The 21,845-nt window shown below is 43.3% G+C and overlaps 1 protein-coding gene across 1 annotated transcript in view; it reads right to left on the bottom strand.

Moving 5' to 3' along the window:
* The window catches only part of MSN (moesin), a 74,510-nt gene that overhangs the window by 18,829 nt on the left and 33,836 nt on the right, over positions 1–21,845 (bottom strand). Inside the window, exon 2 of the mRNA XM_032757079.2 lies at positions 6,090–6,173. Coding sequence (XP_032612970.1) covers positions 6,090–6,173 — 84 coding nt within the window. The remainder of the gene's footprint in view (positions 1–6,089; positions 6,174–21,845) is intronic.

Here is a 21,845-nt window from a genome sequence, read left to right as displayed (position 1 = left end):
TCTACTCAGCTCCATGACTGTGGAGAGTTACAGGGTTCAAGCAACATAAACTGGAAAACTGAGGTGCAGTGTGAAAAGAAAAGATCTGCCTCGGAGTAAATCCTCATTAATTATCAGGAGCTTCTGGAAGCAAGAAAAAAGAACCCTTTACCTCCTTTTGACATGTGGAGGCAACCTACATCTGAGGTCTGTAGAGGGGAGGGGAGATCAGGTCAGCTTAGGAGCCCAGAGATTCTCTTCTTGAATCCTCCATGCATTCATCTGAGTAAACAAACTAGTGATGTCATCAGCCACTTCAAAAGCCCAGAGCATGGCCGGGTGCGGCGGCTCATGCCTGTAATCCCAGCATTTTGGGAGGCTGAGGCGGGTAGATCTTTTGAGCTCAGGAGTTCGAGACCAGCCTAGGCAACATGGTGAGACCCCATCTCTACTAAAAATACAAAAAGATAGCTAGTGTGGGCACCTGTGGTCCCAGCTACTTGGGAGGCTGAAGTGGGAGGATCACTTGAGACTGTGGGGTGTGAAGGTTGCAGTGAGATCACACCACTGCACTCCAGCCTGGGTGACGGAGCAAGACCTTGTCTCCAAAAAAGAAACACACACACACACACACACACACACACACACGAGCACACACGCCTAGAGGAGAATGAGGGAGTAATGCTGGAGCCACAAGAGAAGAACTGTGTGAGAAACAATGTGCAAAACTGCATCAATGCCCAAACACCTGAGACCCCCAAGATACCATTACAGATTTGGCAGCATCTGCATCAGCCACCCACCTGAAAGCAAATTATTGCACCACTGGAAAGCACCAAGATGGGCTACCACTATTGCTGTTTCTGTTATTACACATTGCCTGTGGTCAAGTGGTCACCTGCTCTATAACAGAGAACATACTCAGCTGAGGTTCTAAGTTTCTTTTATCGTTTTTTGTTTGTTTAGAGATAGGGTCTTGCTGTTAACCAAGCTGGAGTGCAGTGGTGCAATCATAGCTCACTATAACCTTGAACTCCTGGACTCAAGTGATTCTCCAGCCTCAGCCACCCAAGTAGCTAGGACTATAGGCATGCACCACCATGCCCAGCTAACTTTTAAGTTTTTGTAGAGATGGGGTCTCGCTATGTTGCCCAGGCTGGTCTGAAACTCCTAGCCTCAAGTGATCCTCTCACCTTGGACTCCCAAAGCACTAGGATTACAGACATGAGCCACCATGCCCAACCTAACTAGGGTTCTAAGTTTTGGAAGCAGGTAAAGTGGAAGAAGGTTCCAGAGGACAGTTGACCAAAACCATTAGAAAAACTGGAAATGCTATGTGCCCTGGTTTAAGCCCCAGCTATACCACTTCCTAGCTATATGACCTTAAACAGATAATTTCACCTCTGTAAGCCTCAGTTCCTCATCTGTAAGACGGAGATCCTCCTACTATAATAGATGTTAGTTATTTTATAAAATGAAAAAAAAAAAAGGTTTACTGCCCTTATCGCAGAGTATTCAAGTCCTAAGTACTTTACTGAGCCAGAAGAACTTCCTGATTTCATAGCTCCCTCATCTGAACTCTCAGGGCAATACCACCTACTTTAGTCCTTAATAAGAACCACCAATATTAGAATGCTTGGTACGCACCAGGCATTTTACTTATTTGAGGATTAAATCACAAAATCTCTGAGATTAGCATGATTATCATTTTACTAAGGAAATGAAAGTACTGAGAGGCTAAATGAGCCACCCAAGGTCATACAGCGAAGTAACAGGACAGAATTTGAACTCAGGGCTGGTTCTAAATCCTATGCTTTACATATCACCCCATGGAACATGACCTCAAGGGCATTTATTTCATTCTTTGTGGGTAGAGAGTTGCATGTGCCTTTCTATGCCTTTATAGGTAAGGAACTCCAAGTTCCTGAAGAACAGAGATGGTGTTTGACAGTGTAGAACTTCAGTCAATATTAAATGAATCAGTAAATAGATGAATGAATCGATGCTTTGAGATTTCACCTCTGTCCTTGAGCACAGCCCTTTAGTGGTACCTAGGTAATCCAAGATCAAAAGCTTTAGAAGTTGAAGCAAGTGACAGAATCACTATAGCAAAACATGTTCTCTCTCCCCTCTAGCTGTAGCACACTCACAAGAAGAGAGGTAAATGAGAGAAACTATGAGTCCTACTTCCCTTTCCCACCAGGCCCTAGACCTCCTCAAGCTATGGCATCCCATTGTTGCCTATTATTTATTGCTGGTGCCAAGGAGTACTTCCTCTCTGGTCATTGGCCAGATGACTGCTGCGTTCCAGGATGGCCGTAAAGCTTTTGCCAATTCCTGCCAAGGAGTCTAGCTCCTTCCTCCCAGGCCCAGGCTCCACCAGGAGGGCCTCCTTGAATGATGGGTCCCAAGGGTCAGACAGAACGGACTTCCTCCCTTATGCCTCATCAAGTTAGAGAGAGAAGAGCTCACATCCCTCAACTGCCTATGAACACATACCTCTACTGATTCCTGACCTGACCTGCCTTGGCCTCAAGAGGGCCAAATGCTCAATTCCTTGAGTTCAAATCTTTTTCTCTGTATTTTTTCACCTGTGAAGTCCACCTCTGTCCCTCTGACTTACAGAATGTGACTGCTCCCCTCCTTCTTATGATAGTCCTTCAGAGGTCTGAAGACAGAAAGCATATCTTCCTTGAGTCTTCTATAAGTTAAATACTCCCAATCACCCCAAACAGAGTAGTGCAGTGCAGGAAAAGTATAGTTTTGTGATCAGTTGTATTCAAAATTCCGTATCACAACTTACTAACTACATGACCTAGAGTATGTTCTTTCACCTCACAGAGGCAGGAGCATTGTGAGGACTAAAGCGCCTAGCCAGGAATAGTCCATAGTATGTGCTCAATAAATGATACTTCTCAAGATAACAATGACGAGAAGTCATGGACTTCTTGGTTTCCAAGTCTCTCAAAGGCTTTGTTTTGGAAGCAGTAGCATTCAGAACTAGCATACCAATCTGCCCAGGGTTCCCTACTATCTGGGCTTCCCTCAAATCCACACCCACAGCACACAAACCAAACCAACACTAAGAAAAAACTACCAGGCATTGAGGTTTTTTGAAGTTAATAAACCTCTTTGTTCAAGAATTTTTCTGCCCCCCGCCCAGGCTCCAAATCATGCCTTCCTCATCCTCCACAGCCCCCTGCAATGCACATATACAAAGCCCCCAGTGTTGAGGGTAGAGGATGGCGTCATCTGGCTTGGGAGGGGGAATTAGTAGAATCAGGGCTCTTGGAAGGTGTATAGGTAAATGTCAAAGGAGCCTCTGGCTCCCAGCTGGTCTGTAAAATCTGCACTGACTAACCCCCTCCCTCTCTAATAGCTGCTACCCAGAATGATACTGCTGTCTAAAGCAAAGGGCCCAAAAGCCTATGTGTTCTATGGACACTTCCTCCCTTTTGTCTTAGAGACAGTACAAAGCCTGTCAAGGAAGAGATGATCCCCCTGCCAGCTAGCCCTATCTCCTCACATATGCCAGCAGCTGATCATACTCAGGTGAGGCATTTCCCTCCTTTTTACAGAAAAGGATTGTCTGAAATCCCAATACTAGGAACAGAAATGGGAGAGAAAGAGAGATGGAATGCACAAATAAATGCCAGAGATAAATTTTTTGAGAGATAACCAGATTTGAGAAACAAGTTAGGCATTGTACAGATGAGAACCTGAGGCCGGCCCAAAGAAGGGAAATGTTTGTATCACAGGGAGTTAGTGACAGAGCCAGCCCTACAGCCCAAGATTCATGACTTTCTAGCCAGGCCCTTTTGACTTCACTAGGCTGTCCCTTTAAAAGTTCTCCAATACAACCTCCATGTGAAGAGAGAATGCAAAGCACAATTACAATTAGAATGCATTTAGTCATTCCAGACTAGCACCGTAGTCACTTGTGAGCTATGTGAATGTAAGCACATCACTTTAATTGTAGTAAACTTGTATTTAAATATTTCTCAGACTAATCTGTATTTTCACAAATTAAGTATCAATGATTACACTTTGCCATTCAAAGTAAAACAAACACAAAACAAACTCCAGAGAAGTAAGTTCCACCTAAATCAAAAGTTAGATATTCTGAGGATCATTAAGCCCATCTCCCAATTCTAGATTATTTTTCTTTATTTTTTCTTTCTTTTTTTTTTAATAGAGACGGAGTCTTGCTCTGTCACCTAGGCTGGAGTACAGTGGCGTGATTATAGCTCATTGTAACCTTGAACTCCTGGGCTTGAGCAACCCTCCTGGCACAATCACCTGAGTAGCTGGGACTGTAGGTGTGCACCACCATGCCAGGCTAATTTTTAAATTTTTTGTAGAGACAGGGTCTCGCTATGTTACCCAGGCTGGTCTCGAGCCCCTGGGCTCAAGCAATCCTCCCATCTCAGTGTTAGGATTATAGACATGAGCCACCACATCACGTCAACTCCAGCTCAATTAATAATACAAGAAGCACAATGGTATTGGAAAGGGAGCTATCATTTATTACTTCTCTATAATATGTTGGATGCTTTCTTCCAGCTAACACTTTCTATCCTATTTGTGTTTTCTTATCTTTCTCACCTATTTCTAATTTATCTTTTTGGATTGGACATCCTTATATGCCACTATAATCAGATTTTTGAGTAACAGGTAAGATACAAAACATAATACACTCACAAAAATCCTGTGAGGTAAGTATTAGATTTTTCTGGGGGGGAGGGGATGAAGATACCAACCCAGAGAGTTCAATAATTTTCCCAGGGTCTAACTAGGAAAATGAGGATTTTGTGTCCTCATCTGTAAAACGTGCCAGTACTAATTCATGCACTCACAGAGCTTTGTGATAGTCAAATGCTTATCATAATACTTAGTATACACTGAGTCCTGGATAAATGTTAACTCTCATTTGTATTAGCCACAGACAATAATTTTCCCACTCTATGTAATAAGAACTCAGAAGGTGTACCCAAGCTGTCCTCAAATTTCTGGCCCTCTCCTACCCCTGTCTCCATTCTACTCTTGTCTTTTCTCTCACCAGTCAGGAGTATTCACAGGAATAGAATTAGCTTATTTGAACACAACCTCCTTCTTTTTCTCTTCCTCTCTCCAACCCTGGGGAAGTTCTCATATGGTAGAAGGACACAGAGAGCAAGGAAGAAAGGGAAGCAAGAGGGCCTGGAGAATCCATCAGGGTGATATGCAGCCTAACATCCTGGACAATAACTCAGACCTCCACCTCATCAGAGGCTGGTAGAGAAATGGGATAATGGCCTGTCTGGTGAGGTCCCAGCCTCTGGAAATGGGAGCCTCATTTTTGCTCCTAGAAGTCTGGCCACAGACCACACATTCCTTTGAATGCTAAAAATGTCTGTAGCTCCCATCTGTTTATTATAGTATACAGTACATCCTTTCTGACAATAATGATTCACAATGAAGGGACACCTCTTGGGTTGGAGATGGGAATGACCACTTCACTATGGCAAGTAAGCAATTATCTTCATGGCATGCCTGCAGGAGATGAAGCAGCCTCCTACTGCATCTATCACCTCCCATGTTGTCCTAAGTCCCAAAATTCTTTTGAGAGAAATGTACATAGAGCTTACTACCTCAGGGAGAGTAAGTTAGTTTCCTTCTACTAGGAAGCAAAAACATGGGACAGAGGTAGTGTGGTGCAGTGGCAAGAATGTGGGGTGCAAATCCCAGCCAAATATCATTTGGGTACAATTAAGTTATTTAACTTCTGAGCCTCATCATTAAAATGGAGAAGACATCACTTACATGTTTCAGAGTTAAAAGGAAGGCTCCATATGCTAAGATTTTTAAAGCATCTAGTATAGAATATACACCATTTTCTTTTCTCCCTTATTCAGGACCAAAGACAAAATTAATCAGGACCATAGGGTGCAGGCTGCCAAAGTTAAACTTTGCCTCCTTTCATATTAAGGCTGGAACCAGCCTTCATTTTGACCTACCTTGGAGTGAACAGGAAGAGAGATTCTTTGACAAGAGGCAAAAGGCATGGATTGTTGGCATTGTGGTGGAAGCTATTCAGAGAAGGAGAGGAGGCTAAGAAGTCTCCGCCTTACCTGGTCAAATAGCTGCTTCCCGGTGGTGTTGGGCTGGATGGCAAACTCCAGCTCTGCATCCATGGTGGTCACACGCACACTGATCTAGGATGAGATCAAAGGAAGTAGGTTAGTCATCTGGCTCTGTGTTCAACAGAGCCTGAGACAAGTGTCTCTGCTCAACCACAGAGGAAGGAACTAGGATGCTAAGAGCCAGGGCAACTTAGATATTGATGGGGATGAAGGGAGAATATTGACCCAAACACAACCCCTGCTCCCAAGCAGCTTGTTGAAGACAAACAACACAGCCACAGAGCAACACTTACCAAAGAACAGACAAGCATGAAGGCCAGGCGCAATGCCTCATGCCTGTAATCCCAGCACTTTGGGAGGCCGAGGTGGGTGGATTGCTTGAGGCCAGGAGTTCGAGACCAGCCTGGGTAACATGGCAAAACCCCATCTCTACTAAAAATACAAAAATTAGCCGGGCATGGTGGTGCACACCTGTAGTTCAAGCTACTTGGGAGGTTGGGGTATGAGAATCGCTGGAACCCAGAAGGTAGAGGTTGCAGTAAGCCGAGATCACACCACTGCACTCCAATCTGGGCAACAGAGCGAGATTTTATCTCAAAAAAATTTTAAAAAAAGAATGCAGGTCAGCCTACAACTAAGAGCAGGCAAATGATAACTGTACTTCTTCCAGGTAGGCCTTTCCATCTATACTAGACAGCTTCAGCTCACAGGGTTCTCTTCTCACCTCTGATCTACCTGGATTATCCACAGCACTGGTAAGCAATTGCAGAGGCAAATTAATATCAGGACAAAGAGCACTGGGTTCCACATGATAATCTCAGGGCAGAAAAAGCTTTCAATAAAATCCAACACCCCTTCATGTTAAAAGTTCTCAATAAACTAGGTATTGAAGGAGCATACCTCAAAATAATAAGAGCCATCTGACAAACCCACAACCAACATCATACTGAATGGGCCAAAGCTGGAAGCATTCCCTTTTAAAACTGACACAAGACAAGAATGCCCTCTCTCACCACTCATATTCAGCATAGTATTAGAAGTCCTGGCCAAAGCAATCAGACCAGAGAAAGAAATAGAGGGCAAACAAGCAAGAGTAGAGGAAGTCAAACTATCCTTGCTTGCAGATGACATGATCTTATATCTAGAAAATACAATAGTCTCGGCCCAAAAGCTCCTTAATTTGATAAATAACTTCAGCAAAGTCTCAGTGTACAAAAATCAACATACAAAAGTCACTAGCATTCATATACACCAACAACAGTCAAGCCAAGAGCCAAATCAGGAAGGCAATCCCATTCATAACTGCCACAAAAGGATAAATACCTAGGAATACAGCTAACTGGAGAAGTGAAAGATCTCTACAAGAAGAACTACAAACCACTGCTCAAAGAAATCAGAGATGACACAAACAAATGGAGAAACAGTCCATGCTCATGAATAGGAAGAATCAATATTGTTAAAATGGTGATACTGCCCAAAGCAATTTATAGAATAGACTCAATGCTATTCCTATCAAACTACCAATGAAATTCTTCACAGAACTAGGAAAAATTATTTTAAAATTCATATGGAGACAAAAAAACAGCCTGAATAACCATGGCAATCCTAAGCAAAAAGAACAAAGCTGGAGGCATCATGCTATCCAACTTCAAATGATACTAGAGGGCTACAGTAACCAAAACAGCATTGTACTGGTACAAAAACAGACACAGAGACTAATGGAGCAGAATAGAGAGCCCAGAAATAAGGCCACACACCTACAACCATCTGATCTTTGACAAAGTTGACAAAAATAAGCAATGGAAAAAGGACTCCCAATTCAATAAACGGTGCTGGGATAACTGGTTAGCCATATGCAGAAGATTGAAACTGGACCCCATCCTTATCTCATATATAAAAATCAACTCTATATGTATTAAAGACTTAAATGTAAAAGTAATGTAAAACTCAAAATTATAAAAACCCTCAAAGAAAACCTAGGCAATACCATTCTGGACATAGGAATGGACAAAGATTTCATAACGAAGACGCCAAAAGCAATTGCAACAAAAGCAAAAATTGACAAATGACATCTAACTAAACTAAAGAGCTTCTGCACAGCAAAAGAAACTATCAATAGAGTAAACAGGCAACCTACGGAACAAGAGAAAATATTTGCAAACTATGAAACTTACAAAGGTCTAATATCCAGCATCTATAAGGAACTTTAAAAAATTTACAAGAAAAAAAACAACCCCATTAAAATGTGAGCAAAGGATATGAAGAGACCCTTTTCAAAAGAAGACATACATGTGGCCGAGCAGCATATATAAAAAATTAACATCATTAGAGAAATGCAAATCAAAACCACAATGAGATACCATCTCACACAAGTCAGAATAGCCATTATTAAAAAATCAAAAAAAAATAATAATAATAACAGGTGCTGGTGAGATTGCAAAGAAAAGGGAAACTTTATACACTGTTGGTGGGAGTGTAAATTAGTTCAACCATGGTAGAAAACAGTGTGGCAATTTCTCAAAGACCTGAAAACAAAACTACCATTCAACCCAGCAATCTCATTATGGGGTATATATCCAAAGGAATATAAATCATTCTATCATAAAGATACATGCATGCGCATGTGCATTGAAGCACTGTTCACAATAGCAATGACATGGAATCAACCTAAATGCCAATCAATGGTAGACCGGATAAAGAAAATGTATGATACTATGCAGCCATAAAAATCAATAAGATCATGTCCTTTGCAGGAACATGAATGGAGTGGAGGTCATTATCTTTAGCAAACTAATGCAGGAACAGAAAATCAAATGCCAGGCTGGGCGTGGTAGCTCACACCTGTAATCCCAGCACTTTGGGAGGCCAAGATGGACGCATCCCTTGAGGCCAGGAGTTCGAGACCAGCCTGGACAATATAACGAAACCCCATCTCTACTAAAAATACAAAAATTAGCCAGGCAACGTGGCACACACCTGTAATCCCAGCTACTGTGGTGGTTGAGGCACGAGAATCGCTTTAACCCGGGAGGCAGAGGTTGTAGAATACCACATGTTCTCACTTATAAGTGGGAATTAAATGATGAGAACACACGGATACATAGAAGGTGGAGGGTGGGAGGAGGAAGATAATCAGGAAAAAATATTTTAATAACTAGTGGGTACTAGGCTTAATACCTGGGTGATAAAATGATCTGTACAACGAACCACCATGACACGAGTTTACCTTATGACAAACCTGCACATGTACCCCTGAACTTAAAATAAAAATTAAAAACAAAGAAGAACACTAGATTCCAAGCCTAGCATGTAACTGGTCAAATCTACAACCTTGGATAATTCCTAACCTTTTCCTGGGCCTTAGTTTCCCTCACCTGTGCAAAGGCAGGAATGGGATGGAGGCAGCCAATTAAACTAGACAAATGGTCTAAAGACCATTTCAGTGCTGATGTCGGTGGTTCTATATACTGTCTTGCATTGTTAATGCTTCCTATATTTATGTCTCATTGGCTTCCTTAGGCTCAAGAGGGGAAGGGGGCCTCAGTAGAGGTGGATACGGGCAGCATAGAGATGCTACCAAAGCCAACTCAGTGGGAGGACAAAGGTCCAGAAACAGGCCCAGACCAAAATAAGAGACAGCCACACACATGACTTCACGGGCACTAGAAAAAATACCACCTTTACAAATCGATCATCTAACCTAGGTCAATGATAGCTGAAATTTCATAATTAGAGATTTATTCCTTTGGCTGAAAACTCAGTAGTAATAGTAGCAGTAGTAATAGTAACAGGCAGCAGCTTTCCTGTATCAAGACTTGCTACTCACCAGGCACTTCGTATGTACTACCCCATTTAATATCAATAATCACCCTGTGAATTAGAGTATTATCTCCACATTGGAGATAAAGAAATAGGTATTTGTCTAAAGTCACATTGCTATTAAGCAGGGGAGACAGGGTTTGAATTCAGGTCTAAATCCAAACCTCACAATGTAAACCAATATGCTAAATTCCTCTTACAGAGTACAAAAAAACTCCCATTAAAAGAAAAAAAAGATTGATTTTTAGTTGTTAGACATTTTGCTTGAATAATGTATATAGTATAGCCACAAGATGGCTTGTTATATGGTCATACAAAACCTTTATGAAGACTATTTCATGCTCAGGGAAGACACTTTAGTAATATTAAGTGAGGAAGTGTAAACAGTATTTCATAGTGTCCACGAGCTCAACTTTGTAAAATGTATACATAGAAGGATGATTGGAATCTTGTCCAAGTATTAGTCAGGCTTGGTTTTGGGGTGGTGATCTTATGGGTGCTTTCTCCCTTCTTTAAACTTAAAAAAAAAAATCTAATCTACATTTTCTAAGGCGGTCACATACTACTTATAGTATTGAGGGAAAGCACTAGATATAGTATTGCCAAAGATGCAAATTTCCATGGAGTGAGTAAGACATTAAACATTATCAGTCTTTGAACCTCTAGGACTTTCCTGAACACACGGGTCAGGAGCAGAGAAGAGGGGGCCAGGCAGCTATTTTGCCAGATAAACAATTATGATGAGGATCAGGCCCAGAAAACAACTTTGTAAATAAATCTCGCTAGGGAGCCAAGTAGGAAATCTATTTCAGGATTGACAATGGGACAGGAAAGGCCCTGAAGGCAGGAACAAGTAAGGCAATTACCCCAGTGGGAGTAAGGCAAGGTTAGCCACTTTGATTCGGTACTACCCTAGGCCTCCTGCCAAGTCAGTGACCCCTACAGAATGAGCCCTCATAAAGTAGGATGGGGCCATTGGACTGGAATTTGAGGAGCACCATACTATATCCAGCCTCGAATCACCCTTGAGCTGGGTCAGGGGTGACCTCAAAACACCAATGACTGAAGGGACAGGAGAGAATAGAAAGGGGGCAGTGGGCTTTTTAGAACAATAGACTTCATTCTCACCTTAAAGTTTACGTCTTTCTTAGAATTACCTTTCCAGTACTCAAGATTCAATGGGTACTCACGCAAGATGTTGGCTAAATGAATGGGTACCAAACAAGGGGATATTGGAGACAGATACAGCATAATACATGCACACAGAGATGGGGACATTTGACATCTTGACTTTTTTGTGCCATGAATCATTCTTGCCTGTCTAGTGAAGCCTATGGACCCCTTCTTAGAATATGTGTAAACGCATGACATAAAGTAGACACAATAAGACAAAATTATATTGAAATAGTTGAAATACAAATCAAAATTTAATGATATGTGCTTATTATCATATTAATTACCGAGCACTAGGTCTTAGTAGTTAGTTATTGCCACTGTAATTTCAAAAGTGTATTGAGCATAAATAATATTTTGAGAAATATACAGTAACTAATTTTGATATAAAAATATGTATGTTAGGGGCCGGGTATGGTGTCTCACGCCTGTAATCCCAGCACTTTGGGAGGCCAAGGCGGGCGAATTACTTGAGGTCAGGAGTTCGAGACCAGCCTGGCCAACATGGTCAAACCCCATCTCTACTAAAAATACAAAAATTAGGCCAGGCGTGGTGGCTCACGCCTGTAATCCCAGCACTTTGGGAGGCCGAGGCAGGTGGATCACCTGATGTCTGGAGTTCAAGACCAGCTGACCAACATGGTGAAACCCCACCTCTACTAAAAATACAAAAAATTAGCTGGGCGTGGTGGAGCATGCCTATAATCCCAGCTACTTGGGAGGCTGAGGTAGGAGAATCCCTTGAACCTGGGAGGCGGAGGTTGCAGTGAGTTGACATCGCGTCATTGCACTCCAGCCTGGGCAAAAAGAGCAAAACTCCATCTCAAAAAAAATAATAATAACACAAAAATTAGCTGGGCATGGTGGTGCACGCCTATAGTCCCAGCTACTCCGGAGGTTGAGGCAGGAGAATCTCTTGAACCCAGGAGGCAGAGGCTGCAGTGAGCCAAGATCACGTCACTGCACTCCAGCCTGGGTGACAGAGCAAGACTTCATCTAAAAAAAAAAGTACATTAGATAGTTTCTGTATAAACTTCTATTATTAAGAAACCTTAAAAAAGGGGTAGAATCCAGGAAAACACTCCACAGCCTAAGAGTTGGTAACAAGGTCATGGGTACTGCTATTACTGCTGCCTTTATTTTATTTTTATTTTTATTTTTATTTGCCTGCATTCATAATTGAACAAATGGCTAAATTACAAATGAGAGGTTGGTAAAAAACAAATAAGTAATTTTCCTCCATCCAAGTTCATATATCCTTCCCACTTCAAATTCTATCCATGGACCTCATAGAGGTCTGAGGACTCCAGGTTAAGGAGCTTCCTATAAATTCATTTCAATTCACCCAATATTAATGGAACACAATGTTTAAGGAACTATGTTTGGAACAGAGCAGTAGAACTGGTCCCTGATCTCAAGGCACTTACTGAAAAACACAAAAACTAAAATGTACAAGGGAGACCCTGAAAAGTGCCATAATAGAAGAACAGAGGAAACCTTTCGTGGAAATTAGGAACCACAGTTCAAAGTAGTGTTTGCACCGATTTCCAAAGAATAAGCTGGATTGTGGAAAAGAAAGACTGTGAAGGTAGGCACAAGAGCACTCAAATGTCCCAGGTAGAGAAAACAACATGTATGATGGCCCAAAGGAGGCAAGGATGCAGATGGCCCCTTTAGAAGTCAGTCCTACTCCGGGGTGAATGAGGCCTGCAAAGTGAAGAGAGGGCAGAGTTTAGGAAGGCATTGAAGGCTATGCTAGAAGGCTGGGCCTTAATCCTGTTGGCAGTGGCCAGCCAGTCTAGAGGTTCTGGGCAGGGTGGGGCACAATCAGAACCGGGATTTTTGGAAGAAAATACCCAGGAAGGAAACTAAGCGGGGGGCGGGATTCCAGGGACATATTCCAAAGCCTAGGAGTTCCCTTTAATTCACAATACTGGAAATAATTTTCAAAGGAAGCATACAGATCTCATACAGATCATGTCAATTGTAGGTCATGCCAATCCAGCGCCTTCAAGGCACTGATCAAGGGTGGAGCCCAGTGCTGGCCCAAAGTACGTAATCAAATATTCGTTAAACAAATATTTCTTAAATAAATCAATTGGTAAAAAAGGGCCCATCCTGAGTGATGAATAAACATGTCAGAGAGGCTAGGGTTGGCCATGCTTCCTCCCTCGTAGAGGATCACCCTGGTACAAGGGCTCTACTAAAATCTGCAGGTGTGAGCTGAAACCCAACACAGCAAAACCCCGTCTCTACTAAAAATACAAAAATTAGCCAGGTGTGATGGCGTGTGCCTGTAATCCCAGCTACTCAGGAGTCTGAGGCAGGAGAATCTCTTGAACCCGAGAGGTGGAGGTTGCAGTGAGCCAAGATCATGCCACTGCACTCCAGCCCGGGCAACAGAGCAAGACTCCGTCTCAAAATAAATAAATAAATAAATAAAAATCCTGTCATTTGCAGCAACATGGATGAGCCTGAAGGACATTATGTTAAGTGAAATAAGCCAGGCACAGAAAGTTACACACTCTGCCGAGCACAGTGGCTCACACCTATAATCCCCACGCTTTGAGAGGCCAATGTGGGCAGATCACCTGAGGTCAGGAGTTCAAGACCAGCTTGGCCAACATGGCAAAACTCCATCTCTACTAAAAATACAAAAATTAGCTGGGCATGGTGGCGCACACCTGTAATCCCAGCTACACGGGAGGCTGAAGCAGGAGAATCGCTTAAACCTGGGAGGCAGAGGTTGCAGTGAGCCAAGATCACGCCACTGCACTCCAGTCTGGGCAACATAGTGAGACCCTGTCTCACAAAAAGAAATTGTAAATGTTTGAGATGATGAGTATGCTAATTACTCTGATCTGATCACTACATATTGTATATATCAAAACACTGCTATGTACCCCATAAATATGTACAATTTATCTATGCATTTATTATTATGTGTCAGGTTAAAAAAATCAAAATTAGGCTGGGTATGGCAGCTCACACCTGTAAATCCCAACACTTTGGGAGACCAAGGTGGGAGGACAGCTTGAAGCCAGGAGCTAGAGATCATCCTGCGCAATATAGCAAGACCATCTCTATTAAGAACAAAGCTGGAGGCATCACGCTACCTGACTTCAAACTATACTACAAGGCTACAATAACCAAAACAGCATGGTACTGGTACCAAAGCAGAGACATAGATCAATGGAACAGAACAGAGCCCTCAGAAATAATGCCGCATATCTACAACTATCTGATCTTTGACAAACCTGACAAAAACAAGCAATAGGATAAGGATTCCCTATTTAATAAATGGTGCTGGGAAAACTGGCTAGCCATATGTAGAAAGCTGAAACTGGATCCCTTCCTTACACCTTATACAAAAATTAATTCAAGATGGATTAAAGACTTACAGGTTAGACCTAAAACCATAAAAACCCTAGAAGAAAACCTAGGCAGTACCATTTAGGACATAGGCATGGGCAAGGACTTCATGTCTAAAACACCAAAAGCAATGGCAACAAAAGCCAAAATTGACAAATGGGATCTGATTAAACTCAAGAGCTTCTGCACAGCAAAAGAAACTACCATCAGAGTGAACAGGGAACCTACAAAATGGGAGAAAATTTTCACAACCTACTCGTCTGACAAAGGGCTAATATCCAGAATCTACAATGAACTCCAACAAATTTACAAGAAAAAAACAAACAACCCCATCAAAAAGTGGGCAAAGGACATGAACAGACACTTCTCAAAAGAAGACATTTATGCAGCCAAAAAACACATGAAAAAATGCTCATCATCACTGGCCATCAGAGAAATGCAAATCAAAACCACAATGAGATACCATCTCACACCAGTTAGAATGGCCATCATTAAAAAATCAGGAAACAACAGGTGCTGGAGAGGATGTGGAGAAATAGGAACACTTTTACACTGTTGGTGGGACCGTAAACTAGTTCAACCATTGTGGAAGTCAGTGTGGCGATTCCTCAGGGATCTAGAACTAGAAATACCATTTGACCCAGCCATCCCATTTCTGGGTATATACCCAAAGGACTATAAATCATGCTGCTATAAAGACACATGCACACGTATGTTTATTGCGGCACTATTCACAATAGCAAAGACTTGGAACCAACCCAAATGTCCAACAACGATAGAGTGGATTAAGAAAATGTGGCACCTATACACCATGGATACTATGCAGCCATAAAAAATGATAAGTTCATGTCCTTTGTAGGGACATGGATGAAACTGGAAACCATCATTCTCAGTAAACTATCGCAAGGACAAAAAACCAAACACCGCATGTTCTCACTCATAGGTGGGAATTGAACAATGAGAACACAGGGACACAGGAAGGGGAACATCACACCCCAGGGACTGTTGTGGGGCGGGGGGAGGGGGGAGGGACAGCATTAGGAGATATACCTAATGCTAAATGACGAGTTAACGGGTGTAGCACACCAACATGGCACATGGATACATATGTAACAAACCTGCACATTGTGCACATGTACCCTAAAACTTAAAGTATAATAATAATAAAAAAATCAAGTTAAAAAATAATAAAACTTTTAAAATTAAAAGTTAAAAAAATTAAGTCATGAGGACAAGGCCATTGATCTATGCTCTCCTGTTTTCTATGTACGTGTCAGAGGTAGCAGGGAGTAAGGGTAGTAACAGCTGGGGCCTGAAAGTGATAGATAGGATAGAAGTCCTGATCAAAGAAGGTCTCTTTGTTCTCTCTTAGATTAATCAGGGATTCAAGAGTGCAAGATGGGCTTTGGGCCCAGACCCACTGCCACAGAGGGCCCACTGGATGCTCACCCTTAGTGGGCACCCCCGGTCTTCTTTTCGGGCCTAGACGCTGCTGTCTCCCCAAAGAGAAGACAGTGGTACTGTTTTGGAGGAAAGAACCTAAAAATGAAGTTTCCAAAGTTGGCAGAAAATTCCCAGCCAGTCCTTCAGTTTGAAAAGAATACAGAAGCTGACCCGGATGGGGTAGCATTTCAAGATGTAGTCCCCAGAAGAGAACTGTTTATACGGCTAGATTCCTGCCGAAGCCAGGCCCTGAGGATCTAGGCACAGCACGAGGTTAAAGACTGTGTCTCAGGAGAACATTAAGGTTTGAAGGAACAATAACAAAATGTCTGCATGTGTGTTTGGGGAAGGGGGAGTGTCATCCTCTCACATGCACTGGCCCTCCCACCCGTTGCCCAAGAACAATAAGCCCACTGTTATTTACTGAGCAATTCAACATAGACGCTTCCCACACCAAGCACTTCGCTAAGCACAAACAAACTCATCTCGGTGGTACACTGTCCAAAGCCTTCAACAAACTGGGATCTCTCTCATGTCCCCAGTTAGCTGGGCCGAGACACAAAAGTAAGCAGGCCAGATGCTACCTCTGTCTTGGCACCAGCAGCTGAGGTACTTTGGTCTCTGGGCCTGCCAGTTTCAAATAAGCAACTCTCTCTTTGCCTATCATCAGAAGCATCCAGGTGAGTGGTAGCCCAGCTACAGCAAAAGGGATTGGCAATGGTTTCCCCTCACTTACCCCATGTCACTGAACTATAAGATGGCTCTTTCCTGGAGAGAAGTTTGGAAGAGTCAGAGAGAAAAGCAGAGAGTAAGTCAAATAATTACAAGTAACTTGCCTGGAGCATTGACCTCCGAGCTGAGGGGATGGACATTACCATCCCCACTTCATAGATGAGAAAACTGAAGTGCATAGAGGCAGGTGACAGAAGGATGGAAATGAACACTTACTGAATGCCAACAATGTGTCGGCCTCATCACACACAGTCTCACTTAACATCACTGAGGTCACATTTACTCAGCCAACAAGTAGTGGAGGCGGGTCTTCTGGACATTCCTGGAGCTCCTTCCACAACTCCACCCACCTCTCCTGTCATGTTGTCTTCAGACACTGGCTTGGCAACTATTTTGGCTAAGACTCAAACATTCTGGCATAGGAAGCCTGGGCACATCTGGAAAGCACTGCTTGGGAAGGTCCCCTTGTCTCACTGGGGCAGAGGTTGTGAGTCAGCCCAGTTGAGTCTGAGCTCGATGACCTCATTTCCACCTGCCACCTCCCCCAGGGGCCACCCCCGCTGGGCTTTCAGTGGGGCTGCTGGTGTAGAGAAGAAGGCAAGTATAAGTGGGGCAGGGGAGCCAGAGGAAGGATGAGCCCTACCAACGCAATCCCAGAGTTCTATTATCTTCCCTGGCCAGAGAATAGTCATCACAGCGTCACTCACACTGCCTTCATCAGGTCGGAGGCTAAACTCCATTGTTTAGGCTCCAGTTCCCACCATTTCCTGCTACTAAGAGTGCGGCCAAGGCAGGGCAGGGCAGGTCCTGGTCTGTTTTGCCTCTCTGGATGACAGCACTGTCTCAAGTAGCTATTTTCCATAAGGGGGAAAACGAGGTTTGCTTTGAATCTTTAGCCTAGGGGCCATTCTGCTCCTCCTCCTCCTCCTTCACTGACTCACTCACTTCCCAGCAAGTCAGCCTCTTCCCTGTTGACTTGGAAGTGGTAAGTGGTACAGTTATCTGCTAGGACCTCTTCCAGACTCTCTATACAGCCCGTAAGACCTGCCTGGGGTTAACCTTTCCTATGCCTGTGCCTTTTCCCAGCAGCTTCTAGAAAGGAGAACAACACCCAACCTCACTCACACCTTAATGGGTTAGCAGTAGTTCTTCAACTGCTCCAACTGCTCCAGAGGGCGTCGCAGACAAGGGTCGCCTTTCATTTGTTTTGACCCAGCCCTGTCATCCAAAGCTCCTCAAGAAGCATTTCAACTGGAAGACAAGGGCACACTGGAGACTGGGAGTTACTCCTCCAATTACCGTATGTGTGAGGGTTAGCAATGGAAATATAACCACCTTGTCCCTGTGGGAGCAGAGCTCAGGTCAGAGGTGAAAATTGAAAGAAAAAAATCAGAAACAGTGATGTCACTTTAGCAAGTTAGTTTCTTCATTAATCCAGCCTTAATTGCATGGCCTTTTGTTCAACCTCAGGCCCAGGTAGAGCCCTCTTATTTTTCTCTCCACACGTGAAACTCAGGAAGAAAACTATCTCCTTAGTGTCTGAACCTAACTTCAGTTCTTACTTTCAAAATCACCTTAGCCAAACCATACCCCCAGGGCAAATACTCTCCAGCCCCAACTCATCTCTCCTTCTTAGGCACATGGGCTGTCCCACCAGCTCCTTAGCATGGCCATTCCTCTTTTTATATTTTCTCATTATTTCAACCCATGCATCCTAGAATCTCATATGGCTTCTCCCTTCTGAACTTCAACTTGTCCTCTAAGAAAATAAACAGTCCAGAATCCCAAATTGTCCGACCTGAAAAAGACCTCAGAGATCACTCGATTCGAACTTTGCAACATACAGCTGGGGAAACTGAGGTCCAAAGAAAGGTAGGCATTGGCCCAGAGCCACACAGCTGCTAGGCAGTGCGGGAGGAGGGGCTAAAAACCTGGCTTTTGAGGCTGGGCGGGGTGGCTCACGCTTGTAATCCCAGCACTTTGGGAGGCCAAGGTGGGTGGATCACCTGAGGTCAGGAGTTCGATACCAGCCTGACCAATATGGTGAAATCCTGTGTGTACTAAAAATACAAAAAATTAGCCAGGCATGGTGGTGTGTGCCTGTAGTCCCAGCTACTAGGGAGGCTGAGACAGGAAAATTGCTTGAACCCAGGAAGCAGAGATTGCAGTAAGCCGAGATTGCGCCACTGCACTCCAGCCTGGGTGACGGAGCAAGACTCCGTCTCAAAAAAAAAAAAAAAAACCAACCTGGCTTTTGATCCACTAGCCTATTTAGTAAGCCATAGTGCCAGCCTGACATTTAGAAAACAGTAGATACTTCAAGCATACTATTATTGATCTAAAAAAAAAACTATGTGGAGGAGGCTGGATCAATTTGTTTCTGTGAAAAACTCCAAGCTGACACTGCTTGGAAGTTTAGCTTTCAACAGAGGGCAGGCCTAACTTTCAGGCTCTGAGACAATCACCACCACCCATTCTAGGGAGACTAAATATTTTATAACACCATGGAAGGAAAACTCAGAGAACCCGGTTTCCAGAACTGTTTCCTTTGGAAAAACTTGAATAGCAACTGGCTGGGAAGGCCCCCAGTAATAGGCATAGCCAAGACTCAAGCTGGGGATTGAGGAGGGCACAGAGCAGAGAAAGAGGAAGGGAATTTGAGTAATGGGTTCATATCCAGGCAGCCAAGAACAACAGATTCCTTCAACTCCCATAAAACTTCAAAGCTGCTGAAATAAAAGGAGTGCAGATCCATCATTAATAAAGTAAGTCTCCAGATGGGCAAAGCCCCTATCCGGGGCCACACCTAGCTGGGCTTCACTCTTTAGCATCAGTTTCCTGCTTGACCCAGCTTCCTGCCAGCAAGTTTTACAGGAAGTATTTGTAGACTGGAAACTGACCATTTTTGGCTGCCTGAATATGCCAGCTCTGCTCAGGGTGCCAGAAGAGGGCTCTATTCCCTCTGCTTAGGAACAGACTCCAGCAATCTCCAGCATCATACTTCTGAAGCACACTGGAGCTGATCCAAACCCAAACTTGGGTTCCATCTATTGCTCATGGGAATGTTAAAACTGCTGAAGCCAGGATTAGTCAAATATGCAGTTGCAGGGGGACGCTTCTGGCCCTAATCAAAAAGCTCTGTTTCCAGCTGAGCGTGGTGGCTCATGCCTGTAATCCCAGCACTTTGGGAGGGTGAGGCCAGCAGACCGCTTGAGCCCAGTTAAAGACCAGCCTGGGCAAAATGTCGAAATTCTGTCTCTACAAAAAGTACAAAACTTAGCTGGGCATGGTGGCGCACGCCTGTAGTCCCAGCTACTAATACTCAGGAGGCTGAGGCATGAGAATCGCTTGCTTGAACACAGGAGGCAGAGGTTGCAGTGAGCCAAAATCTTGCCACTGCACTCTATCCTGTGCAACAGAGAGAGATCCTGTCAAAAAAAAAAAAACAAAAAAACAAAAAAACAAAACAAAAAAAAAAACCTCTGTTTTCAACCCCAGCCAGGGGTAGGCTAAGGTTGGCTTCCTACCTACCTTGCTGGTAAGCTAAGAACCAAATCTAGTATCTGGGAAACCCACAAAAAAACCCAGGAGCCCTTGTCCTAGAAATAATGGTCTCAGGATTTTGAGCTTTGGAGCCTTTTTGACCTTCCTCTTTCTAAAATTCAGTTTCCTAATCTATAAAACGGGTCTAATAATATCGACCTCACTACAGGGTTATTGGGAAATTTAAGTTAACATAACAGACATGTTTGACACTGGAGGAAGAAAATAATTGAACAGTAATAAAAATAAAAATAATAATAATAATAGACATGAAAGTACTTGACACATCGTAAGTAGAATGTCACATGGTCAACAGGCGACAGAGCAAGACTCTGTCTCAAAAAAAAAAAAAAAGCAATTGAATACAGTCCACATCCACAAAAGATCAAGGATGCAAGGATGCAGTCAGTTCTGCTACTGACCTCAAGTCCCTCTGCACCTTGGCTTCCCTATTTGTAAAGTAGTTCAGGGATTATCCCTGCTCCTCCCTACCTAAAATCATCACTACACACCACCACATACACCACTGTGCACTAAAGTAATGTCTCTGTAGTAAGAGGAACATAGCTTTGTATTCTGAAAACCTGATCCCAAGATCCAGGTCTACCAATAATAAACCATGAACTCTTAAATTTTAACTTGTAACATGGGCATAACCATGCCACCATGGCAGGAGTGTTGTGCAGTGCTTAATGAGGTATATCCCAAACTTAGCTTACCATAAGAATTTGGCACTGGTCAAAAAGTCCAGACTTCTAGACACCACCCCAAGCTTACGGAAATAGACTCTCCAGAGAAGATGCTGGGGAATTAGCATTTTAACAAATGCCTCAGGTGATTCTTTCCATCTGAAAAGTTCAAAGAAACAACACATGGCCCTGATGCTGTTGAAATGAGAGAACAGGACTAGGGATCTCTGGTCATCCAAAATGCTTTCTGGCCCAGAGATCCCCATGACAGGGACCTTGAGGTTAGCACCCAGCAAAGTACGGTCTGCAGGCAGGAAGAGGAGGAGACCTTGAAATTACAATCAGAACGCTAAGTGCACCAGACCCTCAGGCCATTGTCCAGGATCTTCAACCATCCTCCCATCTAGCTAAGAATCAAACAGTGGGAGAAAATAGACAGTTCAGATACTGTAGCAGCTAAAGCATGATAATCACAATGCTATAATTAGGGCCCCACTCAAAGCCCTCTTGAGTTATCTGCCTCTTAAACACTCCACATTCACTCTTTCCTGGAAGAACTTTCAGGCAAGGAGCAGACCTTAAATGAAGCTCTCCCTTTCCTTGATGCTCTTGGAACTTGAGGAAATGAAGAGGCATGGTTGAGAGGATGCTGCATTTGCATACAGATGTGAGTATGTTAGAGGGTGAGGGTAGGAGTCTAAAATAGGTGTGACTAGCAATGGTGCACTAGAACCAGCTTGCACTAGAGCTGATCATGCACATCTCTTCCCAACTTCTCCATCAAGGACTGCATATTGGTAGCCTGAAATCAGCCACGGTGGGAGTATTTACACCATGGGAATTGGCAAACAGTAAAAATCATGGATTTGCCAAAGAGTTGATTGTTAAACATTTACCAGCACACTGGACAAGAGACACATGCAAGTTACGCATTACTAAACCCATTTTATGAATGAGGAAACTGAGTCTCAAA

The sequence above is a fragment of the Hylobates moloch genome, unplaced genomic scaffold, assembly GCF_009828535.3.
Source record: "Hylobates moloch isolate HMO894 unplaced genomic scaffold, HMol_V3 SCAFFOLD_7, whole genome shotgun sequence".
In the NCBI taxonomy this organism is placed as follows: domain Eukaryota; kingdom Metazoa; phylum Chordata; class Mammalia; order Primates; family Hylobatidae; genus Hylobates; species Hylobates moloch.
This window is presented reverse-complemented; position numbering and strand designations above follow the sequence as displayed.